The following is a 13,456-nucleotide window of genomic DNA, read 5'->3' as shown; positions in this document are numbered from 1 at the left end:
TCCGACAGCAAGCACGTGCGATATGCGGAGTACAGCTAGCTGTGCAGAATTAACCAGAATGGTAAGTTTTGACTTATGTCACATTATAATATTGTGCTTTTGGGTTAATTTGCGTCGCGTTTGCACATTATATTAACACACAGTGTCGTGTGCAGCTGTAACTTAATGGTATGACTTGATGGTTAGCTAATGTTAGCTAACAACGATGCTAACTGAGTTGCTGTTAAATCTTGGTCTGCCTATGCTTTTGTCAAGTAAAATAAGTTTAAAACGGTGCAACAATTGGCTGTAAAAATACTACGGACTGTGGTGATTTTTATTTTAATGCATCTATAGTATTTTCAAAATGAATTTCTGTTATTGGTACTTAGTTGCTACGAAATACTTTCCTTCAACACAGTGTTACATTACGCAAACTACACCGTTACAGTAAACCGTTAAAACCAAATCATCAAAATATGCTGTTTTATTGTCTTGATATTTCAATTTATACTAAAACTGCAATGGTGTTACGGCTGTAGTTGATCCGCGATCCCTTTTTATCACTCTGCACAGATGCGCGTATATGCACGGATTAATTCAAAATTGTAAAGCTTCAGCATCATACATCGTGTTTTAGTGGAACTACTACTATTTAAAGTAGATTTAATGTTTCTCTACCTCGTCTTAGAGCTGCAGTGAAAAGATACCATGTAGGAGGGTTATCACGTGAACGGCGCATAACCGTGACCGTCATGGTCAGCGGAGGAACGTGAGCTGCCTCGCGCATTATTTCATAGTATGTGATCGGTGCACAGGTGATGAGCGACAAACCAGCTTGTATTTAATTAGCACATGAAAAGAGCAGTGAGTGAAATTAGCAGATGTGAGAATACAGTTGAGATTTATGCTCTGTCCTCTATCTGTGACCGAGGGCAGGGTTCAGCACCCGCACGCAGAGCGGGCAGCAGGCAGAGAGAGCGTAGGTGAGCTGAGACTTTAGTTTGTGGGACCTGACATGTTACTGCACACAAGACAAAGGTTAAAAAAATTAAAAAGGTATTTAATAAAACGCTTCTTAAGGAGACATGCTGTCAGAATAATGATAATGCTGCGTCTGCATTCACCTACGTCACCAAGCTCGTTAACCACAACAAGCTTGTTTGTAAATTGTTAGGAACACGCTAAAACGAAAACCCGACTGTATGTACATCTGTACTGCATCTATAATTTACTACACACTTTAAAATTGAGCTGGTTCTGGTCACTGTGTCTGACAACAGCTCGTAGACCAGGGGTGGGCAATTCCAGGCCTCTAGGGCCGGTGTCCTGTAGGTTTTAGATCTCACCTTGGGTCAACACACCTGAATCACATGATTAGTTTGTTGCCAGGCCTCTGGAGAACTTCAGGACATGCTGAGGAGCTAATTTAGCCATTTAAATCAGCTGTGTTGGTTCAAGGACACATCTAAAACCTGCAGGGACACCGGCCCTTGAGGCCTGGAGTTGCCCACCCCTGTCTTAGACAATGAGAGCAGTCCCTCCCTCTGCCAGGTGTAGCATCCCTGCTCAGCCATATAAGAATGGTAATATATCACAGGACCACCTGTTCAAAACATCAACCTTGTATGTAAGGGAAAGAAGACAAAGCTATTGCTGTAGTTTTTGATGATCTGTTACATCCCTCAAAATTCTAATAAATCGCCATAGAAATTGTAGTAAAATATTTCTGTCATTGTACTGCTTTAATCATACATCAGAATTTAAGTTAGTAGCTTTGTCACTTGACTGTATATTGGCAATGACTGTACTTTCATAAAGATTTCACAGACAGGGAAATATTAGGAAATGTTGTGGGTAATGATAACCACCATGACAGGCTATGATGTCACAAAGTAACATACATCAATATACTGCCAAATTGTACAACTGGAGCTCACTGAAATACAGTGAAATTTGATTATGTTGGTCCTTAAAGTTTGACTAACTGTTTCACTTGTGCTGATAGGAGGATGGCCCAAGCTTTTCATCTACCAATGGCAGTGCTGAATGCACAGGTAAGAAAGCTCTGTGTTACCCTACATTTTGCTTTTTTTCTTCATTGTTGGTAAAACTGTAAATTGGCTTCTGTCATTTTTAAATTGCAAATTGTACAATTGGTTCCAAACCTGAATATATCAAATAAATGCAGTTATAATTCTCATTGAGATAGAACTGCAAATCACCAGAGAAATGAAAAGCTACAATTCAGATGTGTCTTCAGCAGATACTCTGCTGTCACTGTAGGTAAATAACATGAAATAATCATTGTTTTTTGCTAGAAATAATTTTATTTGGTGTAAGTAGAGGTTGTGCCACAACTATTCTTTTCCAATAAATTCAGCCTTTCAAGTGTTTAGGCTATTTTAAGGCAAAACTCAATATATTGTAAATTAAACACATTGCTCAAAGACAATCTCAACTTGCTATTGTTAGTTCATCTTGAACCAAGTCAACATTTTTAATTTTGCAGTTGCTGATGGGACAGATGCCTTTAACCCTGCACACAAGAAAGAGGTAGGATATGCCATCTTCTTTTGGTTCTTAAATGGACCAGTAAACCAGCTGTGCACTTAAACAGCTGTGATAGACATTGCACATGGTTAACGCTGACATACTCACTTTACATTATTATTTAAGGAGCAGTTTAGGGTTGTTTGAGTTCTCATCTACACCTTACACATTATACAGCTGTCAAGCCAATATTGCAATTAATAATCCATTAATATTGAAATTTCCACTATTCATTCAGTGTACATCGTGCTAGAATGACTCTAAGAATGATTGCTGAAAATATCACATGCACACATTATGTTTTTGCCGTTGAAAATAAACATTCTGGGATTGTTTGATGTGTAATATGTACAGTTCATTCAGCTTAAAGTAAAGGTTAGACTGCAGTGTGTTCAGACGGTTAAATTGGTAGAAGGATTTTAAGTAGGCAAACTCCTCCAGTTTGGACCTCAATATAAAAGGTAGTAAATTAGTTTATGCACTGCAGATACATATTCATGATTTCTGATGTGATAAATATTCTTAGTATTTGTTTTGATGATTGTTTCCATATATTTTATTTATGTCAATATATGTACATCTTGTAATGTGAGAGCTAAGTGGAATCAAATCAAATTGTGGCCTTGATTTTTATGTTTTTTCTTAATTTTAATAAAAAAAATTCCAAATGTCAGCCACATTAAAATGTTTGAGGACACCGTAAAAACAAATCATTCATTGTAATACAGTTGTTTATAATTAAATACAAGGTATGATTAGGCCTTGTCTTAGCAGTAAGGCTTCTTTTCGTACCTAGGCTTTTTGCTGTTTTTCATTCCCTCTTTGTTCTGTCTTTTGTCTCTCCACTACTATCTAATAAAGCAAAAAACAATAAAACAAGGGTTTTGATTTATTTCTTTGTTTGCAGGTTAAAAGTCGTGGCTTGCTTCGCCTCGAGAAACTCAGGAGACATCATAGTGTATGTGAGCAACGCTACGAGAGGGCACAAATTAAAAGGTTAAACGACCAGAGGGAGAGGACCTTGTTTCTACACCGTAGCCTCGATACGAAGGTTAGTTGTACTACTTCTTCTTTTGGATCCTCCTTTAAGGGGTCGCCACAGCGGATCATCTGCCTCCATCTCACTCTATCCCTAACATCCTGCTGTCACACGCTCTCTTGACTTGTTAGCACATCTCCTTTTCTGTCTTTTTCTTCGTCTTTGCCACCTCTCTCTTGGCTGTACTCCCAATGCTCATGTCTACTTCCTTAATCTCTCTGACTATCACACTTTTTCTTTGCTAACCTCTTCATTTGGACATTTTCCTTTCATCCTTTCTCTGTCTAGAGGATACCCCAAGCGCTTTCTTGGCCATTGCCCTCCCACTTCAGCTGTACTTTCCCAGTCATCTGGTAACTCTTCCATACTGCCCAGACTGCCATATATACCTACATTCTCCCCTGACACCACCTTACAGTCTCTTATGCACCTTCTGCGCACTTGTGTGCACCTATCTTCACTGTCATACATCACAATATGTTCCTCCCTCTTCTTGAAGTATGAGTTAACCACAGCCACTTCCATTCTTTTGGCAAAATCCACCAACATTTGTCCTTCTGCATTTCTATCCTTAACACAATACCTAGCCAACAACTCCTCATCACCTCTGTTTTCTTCAACTACATGTCCATTGAAATCTACTCCAATCACCAGTCTCTCATTCCTAGTAAAACTCTCTACCACTTCATCTCACTCAATCCAGAACTCCTCTTTCTTGTCTACCTGACTTCCAACCTATGGGACATACACACTGACAACATTCAACATGGCCTCTCTCTTCAGCTCTACCACACTATTCACATACTCTTCCTTCAGGATTACCCCTACTCCATTTCTCTTCCTATGAACACCCTGGTAGATCTGCTTGAATCCACCTCCACTGCTCCTGGCCTTGCTTCCCTTGCACCTGGTCTCCTGCACACACAATTAATCTACCTTCCTTCTTTCCATCATGACTGCCAGCTCTCTGATATGTGTACTTATTGATTTAGGTATATTACATCTTGCAGTAGTATAGCTTAGATGTGCTACACTGAGTCATACAGAAGATGATTTTCATATGCTATAGTATGATTTTATTGCTTCACTTGCTTAGGTTGAGAAAGGTGATCATAGCAGTGTATTGTGGTGACAGCTTGTCAGACTGCTGATAATAAAATCTGCAGTTAATAATGGTGCTTTATGTACAGTGCAGAAGCACAATGAGAAAGCAGTATTATGATAACTCAACATGCTAAACAGTGTAATACTCAGAAAGGTCTTTCCACCCTGCCGGAAAGTGTGAGCCTTTCACAATGACAAAAACAAACAAACCCTTGTTTAGAGTTTATATTTTGCTGGCCAAATCAAAACTGTGACCCATCTTATCTGAAATTAACAACTGTGATATTGCTGGAGCAACTGCTGCAAAAATGCATAAACACACATAATTACAAATCTGTGTTGTAGCAATAATTATTCTGTAATTTATATTTATGGTAAATGGCCTGTATTTGTATAGCGCTTTACTAGTCCCTAAGGACCCCAAAGCGCTTTACACAACCTGTAATCTGTAATTGTTATTTGTATCTTTTTCTGTTTACTTTTCAGATGGAACAGCAGTTGTCCAGTGACAGCGACAGTTCCATTATCATTAAACCCACTTCAGCTGATTCTGACGTGGATACAAGTGTACCTGAGCTCAGAAGGACAGACAGTGTTATTGTAAGTTTATTCGTACAACTCCACTACAGATCTCAGATTTTTGTGCACAGAGCACAAAGTGAATAGACGGTAACAGTCAAATTTAAAACTAAGTCTTGTGAAAAAATATAATTACAATAACTACCTCCTGTACAATCATGTCACCTTGGATTACGAGCACGCCTTGATAGAACGACTGTAAGCTTGAGACAAGGGGTTTCTCATTTATCAATATTGTCAGGGACACTGATGTTTAATGTCTTTTCTAGTGTCTGAAGTTCAGAGGTTTTAGTGCTTCAAGTTCACAAAGGTTTTCAAGGTGTTACAGTAATAACAGTTGCTTAAATTCAATTAGCATTGCATTTGCATAGGTAGTAATGTATGATTGCATTTAGTTAGCAATAAAAGATTTTAAGGAATAGCTTAAAGTACGTAATGACTTTTGTGATCAACTTTATATTCTGTATGTTCTCATAAAAGGTGATACCTGTTATTTTTAAGCCTACGTATATTTTATCTGTGACACATTTTAAGTCTCTTTTGTGTAGTGAGGCAACGGGATTCTTCATTGTGATAGGATCATTTGTATCATTATTTCTTGTAAGGTGGTTCCAAAATGCCCATTTTATTTATGCGCTATGAGTAAAATTTATTTCTTTGAATTTGATAAAAGGAGCTCAACAAATGACTGTCATGCTTTTGTCGCCTACTAATTAAGCATTTGTCAGTCTCATCCCCTGACAATCCTGAAATTCAATGCACTACTAAAATCTTCAGTTTACCTGGAATACAGTTGATACTTGAGTAGATACTATTCTACCTTACAAACATAAAAGATGTTCTTCAAAGGTAATTGATCCAGGTAAAAATTATATCATATATTTAAATAAAGAAAATCAATTTCTATAAACATTAGTGTATATATATACAAAAAGAAAACGAAGTTCAGCAATTTCCTAGAAACAGTGTTAGCTTAGAGATCACATTGTCCCAGATGTTTAAAACTAACCTAAGTGACTGTTAATGAGTTGACATCGCAGCTGTATTGACAGTCTTTGGGTAATGACAGCATATCCAGACAAAGCCACCCAGGGTTGTTTGGTAAATGTGATGCAGCAGAGGAAAGATTACTTAATATGACTAGTTCAAATTAAGTGGTGACATGTGTGGTACCGTAAATGGTATTAATACAACTGTCAATACCAGTACAGCTGTTACAACGACTAATGTACTACCTCTGGTCTTGAAATGTAACTATTTTCTTTCTTTCTTTCTTTTTTTAGCTTACCAGACAAATGCTTGGATGCCCACCTATATCAAGTACGGACATCAGTGAGGAAGAATATGTTCCTCAAACTGCTGAAGAAAGTGACAGTTCTGCAGAAAGTCTCATACAACACAAAAGAAAGAAGAAAAAAGCACGGAAAACTACTTCAGGTAACTCTCAGGAAGATGTCCGACAACTGAAGAGAAGGTGTACCCGAACTCAATGCAATTCCTCAAATTCAAATGCTAAAGAATCCTCTTCACTTGATTCAGAAGACAGAAACACATCTGCTTCATTTGATGACACCAGAGAGTCCTCTTCACCTGATTGTTCTGATGTGACGGTTATGACACTGAAGAAGAAGAAACATGGTGGCAGATTGTACAACAAAAAGTTCTACTGCAAGTTTTGCTGTAAACCTTTCAGCAAGATGGCACGCCATTTGCAATCAAAACACAAAGATAAACCAGAAGTGGCAAAAGCAATGGCTTTCCCAGTAGGGTCTAAAGAGCGGAAAATACAGTTGAGTTTATTAAGAAATCAAGGAAACCGTGCCCACAATAATGAGGTGATTAAAAAAGGACAAGGAATGGTGATACCTCGTCAACAATCCAGTGTACCTGTGAAACCCAGTGATTACTTGCACTGTATTAATTGTCAGGGTTACTTCAAGAGAAGGTCACTATGGAGGCACATGCAGAGATGTCATCTCAGCAGGAAGGTCAAAGGTTTAAGGCCAGGAACATCTAGAGTCCAGGCTACGTGTAAATATGCAGAGCCAGTCCCAGACAGTGTCAATGCACAATTTTGGAAATTGGTACAAGTCATGCATGATGATGAGATAACAAATGTTGTCCGCAAAGAGAGTTGCATACTGAAATTTGGGGAGCATCTTTTCAATAAGCATGGACATGATGTCACTAAACACGACTATATCAGACAGAAGATGCGTGAGACAGGGCGACTGGTGCTCCAAGGACAGAAAAATGGCAAGTTGAAAATGGTGTCTGATTTCTTTGTACCAGGTAATTTCCCTCATGTTATTGCAGCAGTGAAAAATGTTGCTGGCTTGAATGAGGAAACAAACACATACAAAACACCATCTTTGGCACTGAAGTTAGGCCACAATCTCAAGAAAATAGCAGATGTTCTAGAATGTGAAGCAATGATCGCTGGTGATGAGAATACTATTCGCAATGTAAAGGTGTTCAAGCAAATCTGTGACACTAAATGGAGTGAGTGCATATCATCTAAGGCTCTCCGAAATCTGACTGAGGCAAAATGGAATACTCCACAACTTCTTCCCTTTACTGAAGATGTGAAGAAGATGCACCAGTATCTCAACATACAACGGACGGAGTGTCATACGAAGCTCAAAGAAGAACCAAATAAGAAGCACTGGGCAGAACTTGCAAAAATCACATTGTGTGAAGTGATTATCTTCAACCGTAGAAGAGAAGGAGAAGTTTCCAAAATGACTCTTAATGCTTTCACATTGAGAGACACTTCATTGACTCATCCAGATGTTGAATTGGCTTTAACTGACCTGGAAAAGAAGCTTTGTAGGCACTTCCAACGAATAGAGATAAAAGGCAAACGTGGAAGAAAAGTCCCCATACTCCTCACACCTGATATGATGACATCAATGGATTTGCTCGTTGACACTCGCCGAAATTGTGAAGTATTAGATGAAAATCCTTTCATGTTTGCGAGAACGAAAGCACTTACTCACATCAGAGGGTCAGATGTTGTTCGACAGATCGCGCAGAGCTGTGGAGCAAAACAACCAGAAGCATTGTCCTCTACTAAATTAAGGAAGCACATGGCCACCATGTCCAAGATCCTTAACTTAAAAGACAATGAAATGGATAATCTGGCAGACTTCCTTGGCCATGATATTCGAGTGCATCGCGAATATTACAGACTGCCTGAAGGGACGTTACAGCTGGCCAAGATAAGCAAAGTCCTTATGGCCATGGAACGAGGACAGCTGTCAGATTTCAAAGGAAGAAATCTTGACGAAATAAACATTGATCCACAAGGTAAGAAATGTGTTAATAAATTGTGTATTTAAAATCGGAAGTATTTCAAAAATCATGCAGTATTATGCAGATGGCGCATGAGGGATGAGAGCTCCCATTGGTGTAGAGTAGCTAAGACTGTGCGTCCGTAAGCACGGTGGATGATAAGTTCTGTTCTTCCACACTGTCTACAAATGTTTTATTACTCATGAAAGGAGCTTCTTTCTGAGGAAAATTGGTAGGAGGCCTCAAATAGGAGACTGAAAAGGGCTCATTTGTAAAAAGCCTTTTCAGGTCACGTGTGAAATGAAACCCACCTGGTGGATACATTTGTGTTCTACCAACTTTATGCAGACTGAAGAAACTCTCTGGCAGAGTAATAAAACACTTTAACCTAAGAAGAAGTCCAATTGATGCAGTTTCTAGAAAACGTTATCTGGATGACTGATGACCTTCAGACAAATACGTATACATGTATACAGAGCTTTAACTACTGCTATCCTCCTCTCCCTAACACCTATTGTGTGATACTTTGTAACATTGCTTAGGAGCAGTCTTAATGTTTTTTTTCCCAAATGGTTGCTGTGTTTCCCAGAGAATGTAGCTGTTGACAGTGATGCATCAAACAGTGAAGATGAGGATAACACGAGTGTGACAGATGCTGCGTCATCTGCTGCGTCATCTGCTGCGTCATCTGCTGCGTCATCTGCTGCGTCATCTGCTGCGTCATCTGCTGCGTCATCTGCTGCGTCATCTGCTGCGTCATCTGCTGCGTCATCTGCTGCGTCACCTGCTGCGTCACCTGCTGCGTCACTCTTATCGACAAAATCTTCAGGTATGTTGCTAACTTGGGGATTACTCTGCTGTTGCTAAAGTATTACCATTAACATAAGGGCTATTACAGGTTAAGAACAAGAAAAAGATACCAGATGTAGGTTGCAGTCATATCATGGATTCACGCTATAACTTGTCAGTCTCTGTCACAAATGCAGCTGTGGAGGTAATGTCAGAGGTGAAGCTTTTATCACCTCCTTTAAAAAATGTAAGTAGTTAAAAAAATGTGAGTTCTACTTTAGATATACAAAGAACTTTAATATCTCTGGTCCCTTATGTAGATAATGAGATGTATAGCAGAATTATGTCACTGAACCGCTGGCTGGCCAGGAATTGAAGGAAGCTGGGATTTCAGTTTGTGGATAACTGGGCTTTTTTCTGGGGCCGCCCTGACCTGCTGAAAGCGGACGGTCTGCATCCTACTGGAAAAGCTGCTGCTATTTTATCCAGTAACATAGACAGCGGCTTATAGCAGGTTTGACATTAGGCAATTAGCATTCGGCAGGTCACAGGTGATTAGAGAGCCTGCTAGGTTTATTGGTAGTTTACTGCTGGAGTCTATTAGCTTAGCTAACATGTCCTGTCAGGGAAATCTTTAAAGTATAGTAAGACTGCAAGAGTAACCAGACCTATAACACTGAGATTGTCTGCCACACAAACTGTGAGTCTTGTGTAGCCTGGAAAGTTTAAGGCCATAGTTTATTACAATTTAAGTTGAACTTGATTAGCACTTCAAAAGAGCAGTGAGCGAGATCAGTATATCTGAAAATACAGTTGTGGTGTTTGTGCAGCAGCCTCTCTCGTGTTCTTTTTGGCTAAAGGCAGAGTTCAGCTCCCCCACACAGTACTCTTTCTGTTGAATGCATTATAGATTAAAATATACACCTCAACCAACAGTCAGTACTTTTAATTGATAAAAGACATGTATACATAAATAAATACATAATGGTAATAATACATACATAAATACTAAGAAAATATTAATTAGATAAACACGCAGGAGAAGTTAAAAACAGTACATTTCAAATTGTAGGTAAATCTCTAAGTGGATGTTTTGGTGTTACTGACACTGTGTAACCGATTTAAGTTGGTTTTCATCAAAATAATAACACTTGTCTCAATGTTTTGGTATATAGTCTCCTGTAACATCTAAAAGAAGGTAGAGGTTGCAACAGATTGTGTCCACATTGTGATGGGTCTGTAATGCTATTTCCGAACTCTGAAGATATAGGTCCTGTGATTCTCTCTGCAGTCCTGACTGTTCTTTGTAACCTTGTTTAGTTCACTTTTGTGGCTGATTCACACCGGTGATGTCAGAACAGAACACATTATTGCAGTGTAGAACTGGATGACCAGCCCTTGTCCCATTAGTAATAGAAGATGTTGTGTTTTATCTTTAGTGTTTTAGTGTGTTTTCACACAGTCACAACACCCAGAGTGCTTCATTTACAGCAACTATGTTCATAGTTAATCTGCCAGTCGTGTTCTTTAAGTAAACTAGTAAGTAATTAAAATGTGAGTACCAAACTCAGTTTTGCTCCCGCTTTATTTTTAAACACGCATACTTGTATGCGCCCTATAATCAGGTGCGCCTTATGTGTGTGTTAAATACAATAATGGCACACATAACTGAGACTGCGCCTTTTAGTACGGTGCGTCTTATGGTCGTGAAAATACGGTACTTATACTTGAGGAATACCAACAAGTACAAAGTATAGTCCAAATGTACCTATAGCTTTTGATATACTTGTCGACATACTCCAAATATCACATCTGGTCATAAGGGGAGTCATGTGATTACACACCAACTTGTTCTTCTTTTTGAATAACACAGTTACTGTCTACTTTATTCAGGGGCATCACAAACCACAAGAAGGAAGTGGACTGAAGCAGAAATAAAGGCTGTGGAGAAGACTCTAATGGAGTACATCAGCTCTGGAAAGGTTCCTGGGAAGGCAGAGTGTCTCAATTGTATTGAGAGTTCACCATTAGCATTGAAAGAGAGACGTTGGGAGGGAGTTAAGTTTTACGTGAAAAACCGAATTGATGCTTTAAAGCGAGAGTCAGTGAAAAGAAGGTAAGAAGCTAATGTCAAACAAATGGAATATAAACAGCTTCAGTTACTGTTAAAATTTTCTCATGTTTAGAGAAAAAAAAAGATTGCTCATTTCTACCAGGCAATTGTTACAGTGCTGGGTTGGGGACCCAGTGTTCTTTGTTATTATTTACTTTGAAGTTCTGTGCCTCATGTGGATGTGTTTTGCTTTGCCCTCGTCTTTGTGATTTGTATCAGCTGTGTTCCTCGTGTGTTCTGACGCTCCTTGTTATTCCCCTGTGTATTTATGTCGGCGTCTCCCTCAGTTCCGTGTCGCATCGTACCCTCACCTTGCTGTGTTTCCGCCCGTGTTTCCTCAGTTTGTATTCTCAGTTTAAGTTAGTTTGTGTCCAGCAATAAAGCTGCTTTTTCAGCTCACTTTCGTCTCCGTGAGTCTGCATTTTGGGTCCACCATTTCCTGCCCGTCTACACACAGCCATGACAGCAATGATACATTAGTATTGAAAAGATTGTTTTCTTTGCTGTTCAGGTTAACTTTGAGCAGGGAGAGTTCTTTTTTTATACTGTGTATATATAAAAGAAAAGTTGGAAAGCTATGCTCTTTAGTTGAAACATTTTTTTTTATTGAAAGCAGAGGCCAGTGCACAAATTGTCCAGTGAACAAATACAAGGGGTAATGACAAAATAACAAAAACAATATAAAACTCAATAAATGAAAATTGTAGCAGAAACCATTCTCTGAAATCCAACCAGCACTTGAAAGCTTTTTCATTATACCAGCTTTGATTACTCTGGGTTGTAAATTCCTATATATACACCCTCTAACTGTAAACGTGCAACAGTGTCACCTGGTGGTGGTTTGTGAAAAGACATAAAAGCTGTGTCCCCACCAGGTAGAAAAACCTGACAAAAATTGGATTTTTTAAATTTAACAAATTGCGGTACCAAAATAGATGTTTGATCCCTAAAAAAATTAAGAGTTCAAATTATGCCTTAATAATACCTCTATTACGTTTAGAAATGTTGTGTCCCCACGCGTAACCTCCTAGATGGAAGTCCCCACGTGACTGGAAAAACGTGTATGTGTGTGTGTGTGTGTGTGTGTGTGTGTGTGTGTGTGTATGTGTGTGTGAGTGCGTCTATGTGGTATGGATTGACATTTGACCTGCGCTGTACCTGGGCTCCGGGGACATTTCGACTTTTTGCTGTGTATTCATGTGTCCCCCTAAAACATGACTTGTAAATGTGCCCTTTAACAAGTGTATGTCGACGGCAATACGAAGACGGATTAAAAACACAAAGGTAAGCCTTTTTTAATGTAAAATGCACCATGACTTTAATACTATATGAAATTATAGGTGCACAGGCCTATATTAAACTGGTTTAATTTATGCTTTATGGACTGTTAGTGAGTCTTTGAAGAAGTAAAACGGCCCCAGCGTTTGTCATTGAGTAAATAAAATAGGGCTGACGACTAACCGCGTCAACGCGATAAAGCGGGCTAACCCGTGTTAGGATTTACTCGGTGTTAAAGCATTATTGTGGCTTAAACGTGTTAATGCCGACATCGCGACTAACGCGATTAACAATTAAACCAGCGCAGTCTGAGTCAAAATCCCTGATGTCGCTGTTAGCTAATTTCGGGCAGTTTGTCCAATGTCTGTCCATTCTGCTGACAGCCCTAAAATAAAAGCAAGGGTATAAGTGTATTTAGTCGTGTATTTATTTATATGCCTGAAGAAAAAACTTCTTACAGTTTTGATGCCTAAGCTTTCTCAGTACTTGTATCACTCTCTGCAGTCGCCATTACAGAAATGTCACATGTCGCCATTTTGAGTACTAGGCCTTTAACATTTTAAAAGAAGGCATAAATTAGGACTATGAATAAGTCAGCTGTGTTTATGCTGTAAACTACACTACTGCTAGTTTTGCTACTACTGATGATGATGACAATGATGACGTTAATCGTAATACTTTATATGCTTTGGTAATACAGCCAATCAAAACGTACAGGAGAACATGCG

The 13,456-nt window shown here is 39.0% G+C and overlaps 1 protein-coding gene across 1 annotated transcript; it reads left to right on the top strand.

The window, feature by feature from the left end:
- The first annotated feature begins 1,028 nt into the window (after window positions 1-1,028).
- LOC113024446 (uncharacterized) lies at window positions 1,029-11,849 on the top strand. The gene is made up of 7 exons (XM_080303473.1): window positions 1,029-2,036; window positions 2,492-2,535; window positions 3,440-3,583; window positions 5,162-5,275; window positions 6,538-8,563; window positions 9,138-9,377; window positions 11,231-11,849. The coding sequence occupies exons 4-7, from the start codon at window positions 5,162-5,164 to the stop codon at window positions 11,455-11,457; spliced, it is 2,607 nt and encodes an 868-aa protein (XP_080159599.1). The 5' UTR covers window positions 1,029-2,036; window positions 2,492-2,535; window positions 3,440-3,583; the 3' UTR covers window positions 11,458-11,849.
- Window positions 11,850-13,456: the final 1,607 nt, after the last annotated feature.

The sequence above is a fragment of the Astatotilapia calliptera genome, chromosome 7 (genome assembly GCF_964374335.1).
Source record: "Astatotilapia calliptera chromosome 7, fAstCal68.1, whole genome shotgun sequence".
Taxonomy (NCBI): domain Eukaryota; kingdom Metazoa; phylum Chordata; class Actinopteri; order Cichliformes; family Cichlidae; genus Astatotilapia; species Astatotilapia calliptera.
This window is presented reverse-complemented; position numbering and strand designations above follow the sequence as displayed.